The sequence below is a fragment of the Alexandromys fortis genome, unplaced genomic scaffold, assembly GCF_014885135.2.
Source record: "Alexandromys fortis isolate MF-2015 unplaced genomic scaffold, M_Fortis_MF-2015_v1.1 scaffold_5, whole genome shotgun sequence".
Lineage (NCBI taxonomy): Eukaryota > Metazoa > Chordata > Mammalia > Rodentia > Cricetidae > Alexandromys > Alexandromys fortis.
In genome coordinates, this window is record NW_026067924.1 from 20257459 (window position 1) to 20276579 (window position 19121).

A 19121-nucleotide genomic window follows, 5' to 3' on the forward strand; every position below is an offset into this window, starting at 1 on the left:
TTAATTATATTCATTGTTATTTTGTGTGTTTGTGCGTGTGCCATGACTTGGAGGTCAGAGGGCAACTTTGTGAAGTCAGTCTCTCCATTCACCTTTGGGTTTCAAGGATTGAATTTATTACCTTCTATTTGCTAAGTCATCTTTGCAGCCCAAATATTCTGTTCTTTAATTTATGGTGTGGGTGTGTGAGTGTAGGTGTGTCTGTCAGGGGGTAAATGCCTATGTGTGTATTTCAGAGTGGAGGTCAGAGGACAGCTATTGAGAGTTGGTTCTTTCCTGCACCTCGTTGCATCTGAGTTTGAACATAGGTTGTTAGGCCTGTTTAGATATCTCTCCTGGCTAAATCTATCCCCTTACCATTTATTCAAACTTAATTCACACTGGGTTTCCAGATCATTGGTTAATTTCTTGTCTTCCTACTTTGGTAATGGCTCCCATGGGGGTTTCTTTGCTTTTATATAAAATTTATTACCATTGTCTGTAATGCATGTACTATGGGGGTTACATATGTGATCAGAGGACAACTTGGTGGAATTTCTCATTTTACCTTTTTGTGGGTTCTGGGGATCCACTGCTGGTGTCTGGGCTTGCTTGTCAAGTACCTTACCTACTGAGCCATCTTTCCAGCCCCCGTGGATATTTCTTATTGGTTAGTTGTGAGGTTATATTATGCCTTTTTTTTTTTTTTTGAAAGTTAGAGATAGTAGTCACAGTTATTTGTCTTTTTCCTGCCCCCCCCCCCCTTTGGGTGTTTTCCGCACTCTCAACATAAGAAATTATTTTCAACAAATGCTTCTGTTTTCATTTCTTAGTTCTATAATTGGTTTATTTGTTTTTTATGTAGTGGCTGTCATTAGGACGGACTATCAACTGTTCCCCCCCCCTTCCTTTTTTCCCTCCCTTTTTCCTTCTTAAATTGGGTGTTTTCTTATTCTCTAGTTTTGAGACTGGATTTCTCTTATGTCAGTCTCACTGGCCAGTGAGATATAGGGATCTACCTTCCCCACACTGGTATTACAATCATGTGCTGCTTTGCCTGAGTTTTACATGGTGCTGAGGATCTGGAATCAGGTCTTCATGCCTGCTTGTCACCTGAGCCATCTGCTAACCCTGTCGTAACAATTCAGTGTGCACTTGGAATCTGTTTTTGAATTTCCTGAATCATACTTGGTCTTTACAGCCAATATTAGTGACTATTATATGTTAACACTTTCTGAATTTTTACTGTTTCTAGTAATTTTCTATTGAATTTTATGGTTTCTGGGAGCAGAATATCATTTTGTCTTGTTCCAATTCTTAGTCCTCTTATTTACTTCTACTTGACAGAAATAGAATGGGAAACTTTTTATTTCAAAATGAAATGTTATCTAGTAATTTTGTTTTAAAATGAAACAGATGAAATTAAATCAATTTTAGTAATTTTTTGTTATTTGAGACAGGGTTTCGCTGAGTAGCCCTGGCTGTCTGGGAAGTCACTTTATAGACTAGGCTGGCCTTAAACTTGCAGATCTGCCTGCCTCTGCCTCCTGAATGCTGGGACTAAAGGTGTGTGCTTCCACCACCCAACTAATTTTAATAATTTTTTAACCTAGTGTCTGCTAAGTTGTCTTAGGTTATTTTAGTGCATGATCAATTTAACATATATTATCACTAAAGGATTTGTTTTTACTTGTGTGTGCATGCATGCCTGTGTATGTGGATGGATGCTCATGGAAGCCAAAAGAGAATGTATCCTCTAGAGCTATAATTACAGCTAGCTGTGAGCCGCTTGATAATGGGTTCTAGGAATTGAACTCAGGTCTTCTGCAAGAGAAACAAGGACTTTTAACCATTGAGTCACCTCTCTAGTCCATTATCATCAATTATTACTAGTATTAAATTTTCTGAGCAAAGTCTTGCTATATAAAGCAGTTTGGCTATGTATTTGAGATTCTTCTGTGTGTATATTGAATGCCTGTATACCATACCTAGTTGTGTAGCATTTTACTGAGATATTAAGTAATAGAAACCTGGTGTACATTTCATACTTAAAAACTATTTTGGACTTGCTGCAAGTACTCAGTAGCTACCTGTGAGCTAGTGAGTTAATCTGTGAACTGTGCAACTAGAAATGAAACACATCTTCTAAGTATTAATACTTCCCTTTCTTACCTTTGCTAATGTTGTATACTCTTGGAAAATGGTATATTGTTTTGATCTGTTCATTTGAAGTAGTAGTGAGACACAGATATTCTTTGAATATTGGAGGTTTTACTGTAGCCTAATACAGAGCTTGGGATGACTTTGACCTTCTGGTTTTTCTCTTGCTTCCAAAATGCTAGGATTATAGACATACACCATTGTGTCGATCTGATCATCTATGTTATTTCTCACCTTGTTCTATGGGTTGAGTTTCTTTTGTAAAAAATGTTTTTATAGTAACATTTTATAGTAAAGATGTTTGCTTTGTTACATTGCAGAGAATATTTTCATAGTTGTCATTTCCCCTATTGGTTCTGAATTGTCGTCCAGTGGCATTCCTAAATCATTATTTAGAGGAATCTATTAGTTAGAGTTTCATTAGTTTGTCTTTGATGTAACTACTTATGGGTTATTTTTTATCTAAATGAGTTTTTTCTGTCATCTTTTACTGTTTTAGAATTCAAATTCCTGTTTCCTTAATTATTGGGCAAGTATTTGTAATCTGTTTTCTGGTGTGTATTTTATTTAATACACTGTTGTGTCTTTCTCTAAGCATGTACAGGGCATATTCCTTTCTTATATGGCAAAGTGTATTTTCAACAGTGTTTGACCAATGATCTGATACAGTTTCTTCAAGGTGAATTTTATAATTTTTTTTTCAAGTGCTCACCCCTTCTCCTTCAGCCAAAAGAATAAAACCTAACCATCAGTCCTTTTATTGAAATTACATTATAGACTTCTCTCTTTCTCTGTGTCTCTCTCTCCTCTTTCTGTTTGTCTGTCTCTCTTTCTCTCTGTCTCCTTTGCCTGCCTGCCTGCCTGCCTGCCTGCCTGCCTGCCTGCCTGCCTGCCTGCCTGCCTGCCTGCCTGCCTGCCTGCCTGCCTGCCTGCCTTCCTGCCTTCCTTCCTTCCTTCCTTCCTTCCTTCCTTCCTTCCTTCCTTCCTTCCTTCCTTCCTTCCTTCCTTCCTTCCTTCCTTCCTTCCTTCCTTCCTTCCTGTCATTCTTTCCTTTCTGTCCGTCTGTCTGGTTTTGTGACAGGGTTTCTTTATGTAACAGCTCTGGCTGTCCTGAAGCCAGCTTTGTAGACTAGGCTGGCCTTGAACTCACAGAGATCCTAGTGCTAGGATTAAAGGCATGCACCACCACCTGGCTTAGATTTTTCTATTTTGATGTTTAATTCTTGTTACAATTTAGTTCTAGTCATTTGTGTTTTTCTGTTATTATATCATTAAAAACTTTTTGTTTGTGAGAGTGTGTAGTGTATTCATGTGTTTGTGTGCGTGCATGCAAGGATGCATGTGCCTAGCTATGCTCATGGGAAACTGGAGGAAGAAGGAGATCCTGTTGTATCCATGTAATTAGACCCTTGAGATAGGTTCTCTTATTGAACCTGATGCTTGCCTTTCAGGTAGGCTGGGTAGCCAGTGAGTATTCAGAACCTACCTGTCTTTACCCCCAACACAGATTATAAAAACCTTCACAGCCACACCCAGCTTTTGCTACATGGGTGCTGGAGAGTTGAACTCTGGTTTTCAGGTTTGTGCAGCAAACACTCTTAGCCATTGATCCATCTCCCAACCCTTAAAGCCTACTTTTAATGAATTGTGGTTGTGTGTATAATCTTGCTTTTCCCCCCTCTAATCCAGTGACTTCCTCTGTATTCTTTTTTTTTTTTTTTTTTTGATTTTCGAGACAGTGTTTCTCTGTAGCTTTTTTTGGTTCCTGTCCTGGAACTAGCTCTTCTAGACCAGGCTGGCCTCGAACTCACAGAGATTCGCCTGCCTCTGCCTTCCGAGTGCTGGGATTATAGGTGTGCGCCACCACCGCCCGGCCTCTGTATTCTTTTAAATTTCCAGCTGTAATGACATTTCCTTCTAAATATAACTTTGTCTACACAGAATTAGTGACCATGAAGATTTTATCTCAAAATGCTTACCATTTTCCTATTAAATGTGCTCCGATTTTCTTCAAAGAGGCACAATAAGTTTTTAGAGAGTATCCTTAGATTGCATCATTTTTGAGAGTTCTTTTTTCTGTTTAGAGTTAGAAGCTGATTATGAGCTGTGGGTGTCTTTGGCATGGTGCTATTTTCTTCTTTTCACAGAGGATGGCATGACTTGGTTAGGGTTTTTGTTTGTTTGTTTTGGTTTTTGTTTTTCAAGCAGGGTTCCTCTGTGTAGCTTTCCTGGAACTTGCTCTGTAAAGCTTCACTTGATTGTACTATTTGTTTGTATAGCTTTGGGTTCAGTTTGTATACATTTTATTTTATTTAAGATTTTTAAACACCAAACACTTGTCTTCTAAACAAATTATGTGTCTGTTGAAAGATGACTTTTTTTCTGTTTGGGCTCACATCCTTACATTAAAACCAGTTCTCTAAACTTTTAGATTTTCTTTGAAGCATACAGATTTTATTCACTTTCTACTGAAAAACAATTTGTCTGATAGTGGTAAGAATTTAATCAGATCGAAGCTATAAAATGTGGAAATGAATAGAGTTGATCTGTATTATAATGAATATCTTTAGAAGAAAACTACTGTTACTGTCTTTTGAGATATTTTTGATGCTTAGTACTGAGAGAATAAACAAGTTTTATAAATACATGACAGAGTATTATTTTCAATGATAATCCCCCATACCAATATTTTGTTAAAAATTTTGAGCATCTAGATAGATAGATTGTAGGAATAAAAGTCTTTAATATATTAATTGTTCTTTTTCTCAGGTGCATTTTACCTGGTATTTGAATATATGGACCATGATCTGATGGGACTACTGGAATCAGGCTTGGTTCATTTTAATGAAAATCATATAAAATCTTTTATGAGACAGCTCATGGAAGGCCTGGATTATTGTCATAAGAAGAACTTTTTGCATAGAGATATTAAATGTTCAAATATCCTTCTAAATAATAGGTATGTCTATGAGCTTTATGTGTTAATATAACTTCCTATAAAATTCATTTTTATTGCATCAGATTTTTTGGGTAATGAACAACAGTCAGCTTAAGTATAAATTTCAGACACTGTGACTTAGTTCTTGAGTACTGTCTACTTGAATAAGTACTCTGCCTATGCATCACTGAGGTACTTCCTTAAACTGAAGCAGCACCCGGGATACTGTCACACTAGTGCCACTGAAATAATAGTAGTGTGTTGGGCCCCTTTGGGGGTTGCTTCTAAGAGTACCCTTAACACTGTATCCTTTTATAGGATCATTAAGCCCTTCATAAAATAAGGTAGTATTTGTCTAGTTTAAAAATATAAATGCTTTGTAAATAGCTGGTACACTGTCTTTTAGGCAATATTAACACACATGATTGTACATCTTTAGGACAATATAGTCCCTCTAATAGTTTTGATCTACAACTGGTTGAATCTGAAAATTAAGAACTTGTAGATATGGATGATTGAATGGGTGTATAACAACAGCAAAAAGAAACTATCCAAAGCAATATGCTACTTGTTACTTTGTAAATTTGCCTTGTACATTTTCTACTAGTTAACTTTGCGTGTAGTACAGCAGTTCAATGAGAGAATTTGTTATTTAATGTGTCTTAATTCAGCACTAGGAATAGAATATATATTCATAATCATATTCATGATAAACTAATGCTTTTTTACTTTGTCTTATTTCTACCAGAGGACAAATAAAGCTTGCAGATTTTGGACTTGCTCGTTTATATAGCTCAGAAGAAAGGTAAGAGTACTTTGAGATGAATTATTGTAAGCATGAAGTTCAGTTTTAGAAGCTAAATTTACAATTTATTTGATTTTATGTGTATGAGTTTTTGGCTGCATGTATGTATGTGTACCACATGCATGTTTTGTACCTGTGGAGGTTAAAAGAGATATTTTGGATCCTCTGCAACTGGAGTTACAGAGGGTTGTGAACTACCATGTGGGTGCTGGGAACTGAACCTAGGTTGTCTGAAAAAGCAACAGGTGCTTGTTGAGCTATTTCTCCAGCTGGTTTGTTTGTTTGTTTTTTAAAAATAGAGACATTTATGTTCCCTGAGTAATAATTAAAATTGGTTTGGCTGATTTAATTTTATAATTTTGTATATTCAATTTTTAAATAAATTTGATGTTTAAATGGTGGATGAATAAAATTTTATTAAAATGTATGATGCTAAATATGACTGCATGAACTTAAAAATTTTTAAAACATACTTAAATTTTTAGTGTGGGTCTAGAATTAAGGTTCTTAATTGTGTATTTAATAGTAAAGCTTGGTATATGCTTTATAAATAGTACATATAAATTCTAAAACTTTGTTTTATTATTTTAAACTTCACCTTTTTTGTTTTTGTTTACTTACATCTATAGTAGTCTTTTTTTTTCCCAATTCCCTCGAACTATTTAAGCAAGCAGTTGTGAGGAATTTCAGTGTGTAAGATAGAGAAAGATGGAGCTTCTCTGACTAATGTTCCCTTTATGTCTGGTGGTAAAGAAATAGGACTCTTATTTGAATTAATATAGACTTTCAAAATAAAATGTTTTGTTGAAATAATAATTTTGTGTACAAGCTATGGGTTGATTCAGTTTAGTAAATATAGTCAGTGTGGTCCATTTTTTCCTTATTTTACTTATACATTTGTGTAATTATAAATTCTTCATGAATTAAATGTTGTATTTTTAAATTATTTTATTGGTGTATAAAATTATATCCAATAAATTATTTTGAACTATATATAACATTATAGAATGGCTAAAGTAGACTAATTAGCTAATGTCTTATGTCATTTTTTTGTGGTAGGAACACTTAAAATCTCTTAGTAATTTAAAGAAGATCCTGAACTGTTATTAAATTTATCGAGTTTGATAAATCTCTTGAACTTATTCTTACCATCTAATTGCAAAGTCTGTATTTTAGTTTCTATATACAAGTGAGGTTGTGTGATCTTTGTCTTCTGTGCCTGGCTTATTTAACTTGACTGCCTTCAGGTTCATCATGGCATCACATTGAACAACATGATATTTATTATTTTTTATAACTTTTTATTAGATTTTTTTCATATACTATATTTTGGTGCTGTTCTTTCCACTTCCCCAACTCCCAGATCCTCCTACCTCCTTCTCTACTCACCTTCATGGTAGTCTATGTGCATATATGTCATACTTTCCTCATCAGTTCTGTGGGGTTGAACACAGTCTGTTGTGTCTGCTCGTGTGAAGGACTGAATGACTTTAAGGTATGTTTTGACAGGGTGAAGGAGCTATATATAGTTTGGGTTTTCTACTCATATTTATATAACCCAGACTGGCCTTGTACTCTGACCCAACTACTTCCACTTTCTAAGTGTTAAGATTAAAGATGTGTGTCTGTGCCTGGCTCTAAATTTTTAAATATTTCTATAATATAATAAGGTTTCTTTTGGTAGAATTTGGAAAGGAACTGATCTTAATTTTGCTTAATCTAAAGCTTTATTTGAATAACTTTTTAAATTTCTGACCAATCTGGCTATTCTTGGGGGCCGGAGTTATTTGGTTAAGGACTCTATTTTCTTAATATCTTGATATTTCACTGTAGTTGTATTTGTCCTAGATGCAATCTGTTATACTTCAATGTATTTTTTTTCTTTCTTGTTATTGGAATGCACCTAATTACCTTTTATAGCTAAAAAGTTCTTTTTATTGAAGATATCCCTGTGTACTTGGTATAGATGTTCCAGAAAACATATTGTATTGGTCCATATGTGTGTGTGTGTATCTTTTCTCATAGGACAAAAAAGCATTTCCACAAAAATTGAAATAAACTGCTTTTTCTAGAGGAAAAATTATAATAGCACTATTACAGGTTTGAAGTTTGAAGAAAAAAATTATAATCCTAAAGTGAGAAACTGGTTATAGTCTTTTTATTATCCTTATTCAGTTACAAAATACTGTTTCTTGAGACAAGAGTTTCACTATATATGTATTCTAGGTCAGGCTCAAACATAACTGTGTGTAGCTCAGTTATGCCTCGAAATGGCCTCCATGTGGTATTTCTGCCACCACATCAGTGCTGCTGTGAAATGTTGGTTAAGCTAGTTAATGAGCTTCATACTCTAAATATTACAATGATGGAGTTAGCATTTCCAAAACTGGGTCTGGATGAGATGGCTTAGTAGTTGAGAGGACTTGTTGCTCTTGCAGAGGACCCAGGCTTCTAGCAGCCACGTGGCACCTCACTACCCCCTGGAACTCCAGTTCCAGGATATCTAATGCTGTCTCTGGTCTTGGCCTCCATGGGCACTAGGGCATGCACATGGGACACATACTGATACACAGGCAAAACACTCATACATATAAAATAAGGAAGAAAAATACTTACATCTCCAAATTCTGGGCTCAAAATGTTGCTTAGTAGTAGAGCACCTGTCTAGCATGTTTAAGGCTGTTTGTTCAACACACAAAACTAACAAAACCCAAAATCCTTCAATGTTCCTATAACGTTTTAAAACAAATTAACAAATATACATACCTGTTACGTTTTCAAAAGTTGCCATTATCAAAATAAAACTTCCTTAAATAGTACTCAAAGTCTGCTGCATTTCTTTGTAATCTCATTGAGAAGAGGAAGAGGGGAAAGGGTTTTAACACTTGCTAACCCATCCTCAGGCAGAGTGAGTTAAAAGCCTTGTTGCCATCTAGTGGCTGTTCCTGCCTTGCCACTTGTTTAGGGACTTTAAGGATGGCTCATTGTCCCTAAATTTATAATTGTCATTTTCAAGATGTAAACAATGCTTTATTTCGTATACTTTAAAACATGGAGTGTGTTTTGGGAGAAGGGAACTCTGACCTGCAGAACTGTCTTGTACTGCAGGGAACTCTGGGGTTTCCAGGTAATGCTGAGGGTCTTATGGGAGGCTGGAGAACAAACATGACAGTAAGACAAGAGAAAGACTACCCCAGACAAATATACATGACAATGAATAGTGTACCTCAGCAGTTTTTAGAGATGGAAACCTTACTCAGGTCAATGATGTCATTGTAAAATCAAAATAAATTTGTAGCTTTTTTTTCTCTCATATACTCTCTGTTTTGATTATGTAAAATAGGAAAGGCAATGAAATTTTCTAGCATTTTTCTATTGTCTTATTCCCACCACCTCCTTGGAAATCTCATCCATGTTCTCACTACAAACCTAAATTTCCATTGTTAATTTTTTTGTGTGTGTTATCATGCATTTGCTGCACGTCTCCACCTACATGATCTGCATATCTTAAATTAAGCCCTGTCTACCGTGCCAGAAAAACAAGATACTACTTTTCTTTAATTATCTATTTGTTTCCACAGACATTTGTGTCATATGTGTGTCTGTGTATATGCATACATATTATCAACCATACATATCCCTCTAAAGAATATTCCCTGCCTTTAGTTTCTTTGTTTCATTTATTCTCTTCTCCCATTACTAGACACTGCCTTTTCCAGCCACGCCCCCATAGTAGCATTGTTGAACTTAAATTCCCTAAATACACTGTGTTCTGTAATGTTTTTGTGGATCTACAGAAATGGTTTTTATTTTATATGCAATTGTAATTCTCATTTTATTTTGAAAACTTTGATATTTAAGTGTTTAATTCAGGAATGTACAAATGTCTTTATTCAAAAATACAAAATAAATTCTTTGTAGGCATGGACAACGACAGCAATGAACCATTATATATTGTCAGTGGAAACCAGGAACTAATGGTTATAGTGACCAGCCAGACTTCTCTTCAGTCCTTTTCTTTAAGTGACTTCTCTGAAGATATCAGTGGGGAACCTGGCCCTTGAACTTCCTGTCACAGTTCATTGATAAGGGTAAAGGGCTATTCTAGGAATTAGAACATGCCACCTCACACCATTGCACCTATTCCTGGGTCCTTTTCTTTCGGAATTTCAGTCACTACAACTTCTGCTGTAGTTAGCAAGGAGGCCACCCCAGAAGCCCCCAGTAATGCAGTTCTTACAGCCTATGCTGGATCAAGGATTCCTTTTTCTACAAAATCTTGGAGCATAGCATCATAACCAACTTCTGAGAAACTCTACAGAATTTTCTTTTTTTCTTTTTCTTTTTCTTTTTTTTTTTTTCTTTTTTTCTTTTTCTTTTTTCTTTTTTTTTTTTTTTGTTTTTTCAAGACAGGGTTTCTCCGTAGCTTTTTGGTTCCTGTCCTGGAACTAGCTCTTGTAGACCAGGGTGGCCTCGAACTCGCAGAGATCCGCCTGCCTCTGCCTCCCAAGTGCTGGGATTAAAGGCGTGCGCCACCACCGCCCAGCTACAGAATTTTCTGAACTATCAAAGATCCTTCAACACTTACATTCTTAGCAGTAGTCATTGCAGGAATTTTGAGTGCTCTTTTAATAATTTCTATATCTATTTTCTGATCTTTATTTGAAGACTTTAATGAATTCAAGGGTGGGATACAGCAAAGCAGAGTGAGCACCTGTTAATGCTTAATGCAGTACCTAATTCAATTTGAATTGTTTAAAGAAAGGAAAAAAAGGGAAAATCTTTATATGTTGATTTATTTTGAAGTAGCTAGCTTCGCAATAATTATTTGTAAAGTCTTCACAGATGAGTAGTAGTATAAGTGTCTTTATTTTTCACAAGTCAAACACAAGACTTTTGTTACACTGCTAGCCAGTTCCCAATAGAGCTAGGAAGTAAATCTGGAGTTTTTGACAGAAACACTGTTCTCTATAGTATTTTCTGGTTAAGCCCCTGCATCATACCTTGATATTGTGAAAGTACCTTTCAGGTAGAGAGCACTAGGAGCCTCACAAGGTGCTTTAAAGGGTACCATTAGGCTAGCAACAATTTTTGTAGCTGTTTTATAGCAAAGAGTTTGCTGAATTTATTTGAATGAGTATTTTGTATGCATGTATGTATATGCACCATGTGTGTGCAGTACTCAAGGTGGTTAGAAGACTTGGATACCCTTGAGTTGGAGTTAAAGATGGTTTTTGTTTTGTTTTGTTTTTTTAAGGCAATTTGCAACTCCCATATGGGTGGTGGGAATTAGACCTAGGTTCTCTGAAAAGTGTAGCCAGTGCTCTTAACCACTGAGCCATCTTCAGTCCCAGATTTGCTGAATTTAACTGGCTTTGTCCTCCCAACTCTTCAGTCATATATATGTTTTTAAGAAGTGGATTAGCAAATTACAGAATATTCATTTTTTACCACCATAGTCATGTTCAGTTCTTTTATATTTGGATCGCTTTGGAGCTCCCTTAAATACCAAACTAGAAAGCTAAAAAGTGGAAACAAAACCAAAAACCCCTAGCTATTTTGATAATTAAGGCTTTTTTTTTATATAAAAAGTTTTTTTTTTTTTTTTTTTTTTTTTTGCTGGTGTTGTTACCAGCCTATCCAGATATTTCTTTCCTTAATGATAAAATGATAATGTCAGCTGCCTTTTCAAAAGCTGGTAATGGAGGCCAGAGATTGCTTTGGTAGTAAAGTACTTGCCCAGTATGCTCAAGGTACTGGGGATAATTCCTAGCACTGTAAATCAAACCTAAAATTGGTAGTGTTTTCTCGAGAAGATATGTAATAGAAAGCGCAATTGAGAGTAAACTGACTTTAGACCCTTATTTCTGAAGTATTTATAAAGTTTACTTTTGTCACCTGTAAAAGCAGCTTTTTGAATTCACTGTTCTAATTTAATGACAGATGGAGTTAGTGTGTCTGTCTGATTAGATTATAGAATTTATTGCTTGGAACTTTAAGTATGGAAATAAATTAAAATGATTCATATTCTCAGTCTGTCCCTTTTCCTAAGTGATTAAATGCATACAATCAAATTATTTTTTCAGTGCTATATCTTTAATATCTGATTTTTGTAAAAAGATAGGATTAACTCTTTTCAGAAGTATTATATTTTTTGTAATCCATGAAGAAAAATATGTATGTGTTGTCAGGTGTCTTTTTAATTTTTCCTATTGTATAAATAAGGTCTTTTATCTTTAGGATGTTGACATTAGGTACCCAGAACAGGAAGACCAAGTTGGAAAGGCTAGTTTTTGAGGATTCCTGATTTTCAGCTATTTCTGCATTTGGATTATCTCTTCAGATTACAATTCTCACAGTGTCTTGAGATTTAAATTCTTTTTACTTCTAAACATAATTTCAGTCTCATTACTTTGAGCTTTACCTTTATAAATACAACAACCTACTCATAACATGGAACTTTTTTTGGTAATACTATATAAACTGTTGAGTGATGTGGTTCGTCAGATTGGCTTCAGTGGTGTCCTAACTCTCCCTAAGTTGAAAATTGCTTTTATGATTAAAGTCCTTCTGTCTGCATACTTTCTCGGTGTGTGCTCCCCCCCCCCACTTAATAGTAAAATGAAAAATGGGGTATGGCAGGGGTCCGGGAACCAGAACACCAACCTACTTTTTTTACTGTATATCCCAAGATGGCCTTAAACTGAAAGTCCTTCTGTTTTCAGCTGCTGATTTCTGAGATTTTAGGAATGTTAAAGGAGTTCAAAGCATTTAAGCAACATTCACTTTTTTTTCAAAGTTTTTTCTTTGTGGGTTTTTTTTTTTTTTTTTTGCTTTTTTTCCAATTTGGCTTCTATCTCCCTACTCTAAAAAATGTACATTTGCTCAGTCATTTCAGAGAACTAAAGATTCAGTGTGGTTTATTAGCAAGAACTCCTAGTAATAAAGGATTTTTTTTTACCTTGTGCACTAGAAGCAATGTGCAATAATATTATGTTTTAAGACTATCGTTTTGACTGTGTTTTGGAAAATGAATTATCCTTTAAAATCTGGAAGCAAAAATTTGATTAGAAAGCTGTTGCACTAAATTTTGATAAAAATTATTATGGCTAGAACTAGGCAGTGGACTATGTTTTAGAAAGAGGTGAATTACGTAAGAAGGGTCTTTACTGGAGAATAGTTAGAGCCCACTACCTCTTGAAAAATCTGTCTCCACTTCTCCCTGTAAGGTTTCTGCTTAAATAGCTGAATACATTTACATTTAGGAGAGGCAAAGCTATTGTAAAAAATTTAGTAATGGCTCAAAGTATTATAATTTCTCACTTAATAGTGTTATCTGATTGTTGCTTACCTCATTGCACCATTAATACTTAACCCGTTCAAAGGGCGACTGTTTCATATAGTCACCCAGAAAACCTGGCTGGAAGATTTGCCATCTTTTACACATACCTTCTAAGGCTATTACCAGAAATACGAAAAGAAGGGGGTGGTATCGAGATACATGATTGGAAAAGCTCTTAGCTGTGTATTCGTGCTCCAGTGGCATGCACTTGGTTGCATGGCCACAATTTATTGCAGTGAGGATTTGAAGTGTAGTGTCTAGAGCAGGGCAGCTTCTCTATAAGAAAGGAACACGTCCTAGAGGATGACTGCTCTTCTCTACCGCCAAGTGCTGCTGTTTGTGGAGACAGGAAGAGTAAAGCAATTTTCAGTAGAAGGTAGCAAATTCACTTTTGAAAGCTATGATGTAGGTACTTAAAAACTTGAACATTTCAAAGTAGACAAGTGGTCTTAGTATGAAGACACCATCTATTGGGAAAAAAGAGTTTTTCAATGTATAGCATTATGTTACAGGAATTGAAACTATTTCTTTACAAGGTAAAAAGGAATGTGAAAGTATCAAGAAGTATAAAGATAAAGAAAAGAAAGGGCATGAGAAAAAAGTCTGTACTTACTGTTAAGTAGTTACAACATGCCAGTTAAAACTATACACAGGTTCTTACTTGGACAGAGTGTGACAGAATAAGTATCCAAGGACTAGGCATTGGAACTATAAAAGACAGACTAAATCCCTGTTTCTTTTAGATGGTATTCAGAGAAATTAAGGATTTAAATAGTGCTACAGCTCAAATAAAATGATGACTATAGGATTCTGGCCATGTGACAGTATCTGAAGGAATTTTTGATGGGACAGTTAGCATAGCTGTCTTTGAAGAAGTAAATTGGAACTAAGATCTGAGGATGAAGAAAGAAAATTTAATGAAGACCCATGAAAAGAATATTCCAGTAAGAGAAGCTCAGCTCCTGGGGAACACCCTGGTGTTTGAAGAGTCTGAAGTTCTGTGGGGTCACAGAAGTAAGATAAATTTTATTTATTTGCAGTGGGATATGACCTGGTTTTATGTTTTTAAAAAGATGATAGGCAAGGGTATTTTAGAGGTGAGGACACCCATGACTGCTGTTGACATAGTAGTTGTGACTCAGACTTAGGTTATAACTGTTGAAATCGTTTAAAACAATGTATTTAAGATGAGTTTGTTAATGGTTCCTGTCTAGCTATGATGGCATACTGTCTGTCACCTTGGCACCTAGGAGGCTAAGACAGGAAGTTTTAGGTTTGAGATTTACCTGAGGGCTACTTGGGGAGGCCATGTCCATTCCTCACCTACAACAGCAAAGAAACTCCCTGGGTCATCTCCTTGCAGCAGATAGGTAGGTATTGACAGAATGACCCAGATTTCTCCTGAGTAGTTATCTGAAGGCTTTCCTTCTTGTCTCAAAAATACTACAAATTATACAGTGAAAGAAATCACTAGATATTTTATTATATTTAATCTTGCTTAGGTGTGTCCTTTTACATGAATGTTTTTGAATTTCATAGAATGATTTTGTCAAACTTTTATTTAAAATAGGGAACACCACAACTGAATCTATTTCCCTGAACACCCCTCCCCCAAACTCTGAAATTCCTAAGATTGTGTAGAAGTAAAGCATTGAAATGTGTTACTAAATGAGCAGAGGGTATTTGATAAAAACTAACATTTTAAAAATACTTAGAAAACAATTAACTGTACATTAAATACTTTGTATTACACTTAGAACTGTACTTTGTGTTGTTTTGTGTTTAATCATTTTGAAAATTACTATTCTGAATTTGATAAAGGCAGTTAGCCAAACTTAAAGCTAAAAGTGACTATGTAATAAATTGCATAGGATTTGATATATGGCATATATGCTATTTTTTATTTTGAATACTTTGTTTAAATAAAATATCACTAGAATAGTTAAAGTTTCTCTAAGCATTCATTTTTTAAATTTAAAATATTAGAGATTTATATTAATTTAAGTATTTCTTTGAGAGTAGTTAGCCTAGTTTCAATCTTAGCAGCATAGAAGTTGTATAGACCCTTGAAACAATGTAAAAGCTAGTCCTCCTACGTTTCCAAGCTATTTTTCTCCTCCAGCCAGCTCTTTCACATGCCACCTTATGCTCCACTGTACCCCATATTTTCCTGGGCTTTGTTTGTGAATGAGCTTTTACACTCTTGAGTGAAGATAGAAAATAGAGGGCTTTAAAGACAGTAGAATCATGTCTAGATGACTATTGAGAGTATAGTTTAGACCTTATGCTCTCAGATCTTTTGCTGTGCATCAAAAAATGGTCAGTAAGAAAATGGGGGCGGAATTTCAAATTTAAAAGCAATTATGCTTAAATAAGGATGATTAAGTCTAGCTTTATTAGAGCAGCTAGGATTTAAAATACTTTATATTATATGAAGATTATTGATGCTAGAAATAAGCAAAGAAAAGTTACTAAGGAAAGTATAGCCAATTTTCATTTGCTTCGTAGGCATTTTAGCAAGATATGGTGGTACATGTCTGACTCCCAGCTCTTGAGGGTCAGAGGTAGGAAAGTTACTAGAAACTCAAGCCATCTTCCTACAAAGCAAATCCCAGAGCAGCTAGGGCTAGATAGTGAGACTTGCCAGAAAATAAAACTAAACCAAACCAAAAAACTTAGACTCGTGTTAATTTTCAGTTTGAAATGTCAATTTCAGCAGAAGGTTTTTTTTTTTGGCTTTGGGAACATTGTAATGCCCAAATTGATAATTTAAGTATTAGTGCACAGATTACTTCAGAGAAATTTGTCTAAGTTGTGGCAGAGGCGAACTCAGATGGGTCTTAGGCTTTCAGAAATTTAAGACCCATGGTTGCTAAATTAAATTGTTGCTGAAATAAGTTGTGTACACGTTTTTCTTTTTTCCACATGAATCTGATTCAACCCATCTCAGGGAAATAGTCATCCTGGGGAGCTCACTGTCTGTTCATGTAGTCCTTGTTATTTGGAATAAGGTTTATGACTCCTCTAAAGGGGTAGTTACTTTGATGTCTTTAACTGTAGGTTCTTATTTTTTAGGATCAACTTCATATAAATCATGTAGAATGTGACTATTGTCCGATGTTTAGAAATCTTTTGCTGCTGCATATATATAACTTAGCTAGATTTAATTATCACAGTGTGTGTGTGTGTGTGTGTGTGTGTGTGTGTGTGTGTGTGTATGTATATTCTCTTTTTAGTTTTGTGATGGAAGCACCATAGTTACAGATTGTGGTTCTGTATAGATTGTAGACTAGACCATAACTAGTCAATATTTTGTAGTCAGTCTCTACTTTATTTTCACAAACTAGAGTGCATCCAAATGTGTGAAATACTTTCCATGATAGAGCTAGTTAAAAACTTTCGCTAGGGGCCAACTGTGGTGGTGCCCACATTGAATCCTACCACACAGAGGAGGCAAGAAGATCTATGAGTTCAAGGTTAGCCTGGTCTGTACAGTGAGCCCCTATCTCATCAACAAATAAAGAGCATACTTCTGTTAGGGACTTGGGTAGAACACTTGGCTAGCACTTGAGAGGTCTTGGATTCAATCCTCAGACCCAAAACAAAAGCAGTCTTTTGTTAGATAATCTGAACTTGAATTTGGACTACATTTTGTTATGTTAGTCCTGCGCTAGATTTGTGAACCCATTCCTTTATGAATTAATCATTTAAAGAGCTTTTATGAAAAGGAAAATAATTGCTCAGCAATTGAGTTGATGAGTGACTTCTTTTTGACCAAATTACAGTTAATAGCTAACTGCTTATATTCTCGTGTTGAGGAAATTTCTGCTTACTGTCCATGTGTTTGGTTGTGTATTAAAAATCTTAGTTTTAATTCTAATTGTACGATTGCTTTCACTATTGAAAATAGTATTTTTTAAGAGAATCTCTTACTACCAATGCTAACTTTAAAGAGTGCTATCTGTGTGTGTGTGTGTTTTGTTTTGTTTTTTAGTCGCCCGTATACTAACAAGGTCATTACGTTGTGGTACCGTCCACCTGAACTGCTCTTGGGAGAAGAACGATATACACCAGCTATTGATGTATGGAGCTGTGGGTAAGATAGGAACATTGGCTTATGGTACTAAAAAAGTTTTATAGTGAGTTCAGATGAGAAAATTTAATAATGACAGCTCTACTTTTCTCTACTAGATGTATCCTTGGTGAACTCTTCACTAAAAAGCCTATATTTCAAGCAAATCAGGAACTCGCACAGCTAGAGCTAATAAGGTAAGCAGCTGGTGACAGCTTTGGGCATGGATGATGTCATGCTCCACAGATTATTGAACTCATTTCAGGCTTGTCTCTTCAGGCGAGCAGCATGGTTCTCTTGAAGTCTAGTGACTACTAAAAGGAGGTCAAACTAGAGTGTGAGCCCTCTGATACTGGTTCCAGTAAAACTAAGGATTTTAAAGATGTTTTTGTTTGTTCCTGTCTTTGTTATGGTGTTTTTGTGATGAAGAGGTGGATTAAATCACAGAACTCAGTCCCTCATAGGAATGATGTGGGAGTGTCATATCAATCTGTTGATTTCATTGGCTGAGCAATAAAGAAACTGCTGGCCCTGATAGGTTAAAAGATAGGTGGGCGGAATAAACAGAATAGGATGCTGGGCGGAAGAGGAAGTGAGGTCAGACTCTGCCCTGCTTCCAGAGGGACCGGAAGAGGGACCGGACAGCCCCCATGCTCTGCTCTCCCAGGCAGCTGCAACCCACGATGGACTTAGGCTAGAATCTTCCCGGTAAGCGCACCTTGGGGTGCTTACACACATTACTAGAAATGGGCTAGTCCAGGTGCGAGAATTAGCCTGTAAGGGCTAGAGTTCAGGGGCCAAGCAGCCAAGCAGTTCTTAAATGAATACAGTTTGTGTGTTGTTATTTCGGGCATGAGCTAGCCAAGCGGCCGGGGTGTTGGGGACGCAGCCCCGCCGCTCCTATTGCAACATAGGAATGAGAAGGAAGAGTAATGTGAGGTAGGAGAATAAATACTTCATTCTGTGTACACATGGTAAGTTTACATTTAACTGTGTCTGTGTGCATACCAGAATATATGTGTGTACATATCAACGTATGTCATTTTTTGTAGGCTGTCACGATATAACTCACAAGCAGTTAACTCATACACATTAGTCAACTTTCTGTTTATATTGCTTTTTAAGAGAATTGTTTTGTCCTTTTCTTTTCCTATGAAGAAGAGATTTCACATTCTAGGGCAGGCTGGGTTCGAGCTTACTATGTAGCTCAGGCTGACCTTGAACTCTTAGAAGTTCTCCTGCCTTTGCATCTTTAGTGCTGAAATTACAGGTATAAAGTATCTCACCAAGTTTTAAATTCTTTTATTTTTTAAAAGCGTTTGGTTTTCTTTATAACAGTGTAAATTTAGAACTTTGGAGATGTGCATGAAAGTATCAGTGAGAATAAGGTGTTTTGATAGAGAATTTTAAAGGAGACACGAATTTACAGCATTTCTCTTTTCTAACAAAATAAATATAAAGCAACAGATAATAAATAACCAGAGAAGGATTCCCAACTTCATCTTAAAAATTTGAAAGATATCATCTAGAAAGAAAATATTTTTTTTGTTGTTGTTTGTTTTTTCGAGACAGGGTTTCTCTGTGGTTTTGGAGCCTGTCCTGGAACTAGCTCTGTAGACCAGGCTGGTCTCGAACTCACAGAGATCCGCCTGCCTCTGCCTCCCGAGTGCTGGGATTAAAGGTGTGCGCCACCACCGCCCAGCTAGAAAGAAAATATTTTAATCAAAGGAGAAGGTCTGGAGAATGGATAGTCTGCCTTTGGAGAAGTTCATTACAGGATTAGAGTTTAGCTACTTCTTAATTCTCCCCTCAAAAGAAAAAAGAT

At 35.9% G+C, this 19121-nt stretch overlaps 1 protein-coding gene across 2 annotated transcripts in view; it reads left to right on the forward strand.

Moving 5' to 3' along the window:
• Nucleotides 1-19121, forward strand: part of Cdk13 (cyclin dependent kinase 13) — a 100605-nt gene that overhangs the window by 60718 nt on the left and 20766 nt on the right. For both annotated transcript variants that reach the window (XM_050142377.1, XM_050142378.1), the window contains exons 6-9: nucleotides 4909-5098; nucleotides 5826-5882; nucleotides 17219-17320; nucleotides 17416-17493. In XM_050142377.1, the coding sequence (XP_049998334.1) occupies nucleotides 4909-5098; nucleotides 5826-5882; nucleotides 17219-17320; nucleotides 17416-17493 (427 nt within the window). The remainder of the gene's footprint in view (nucleotides 1-4908; nucleotides 5099-5825; nucleotides 5883-17218; nucleotides 17321-17415; nucleotides 17494-19121) is intronic.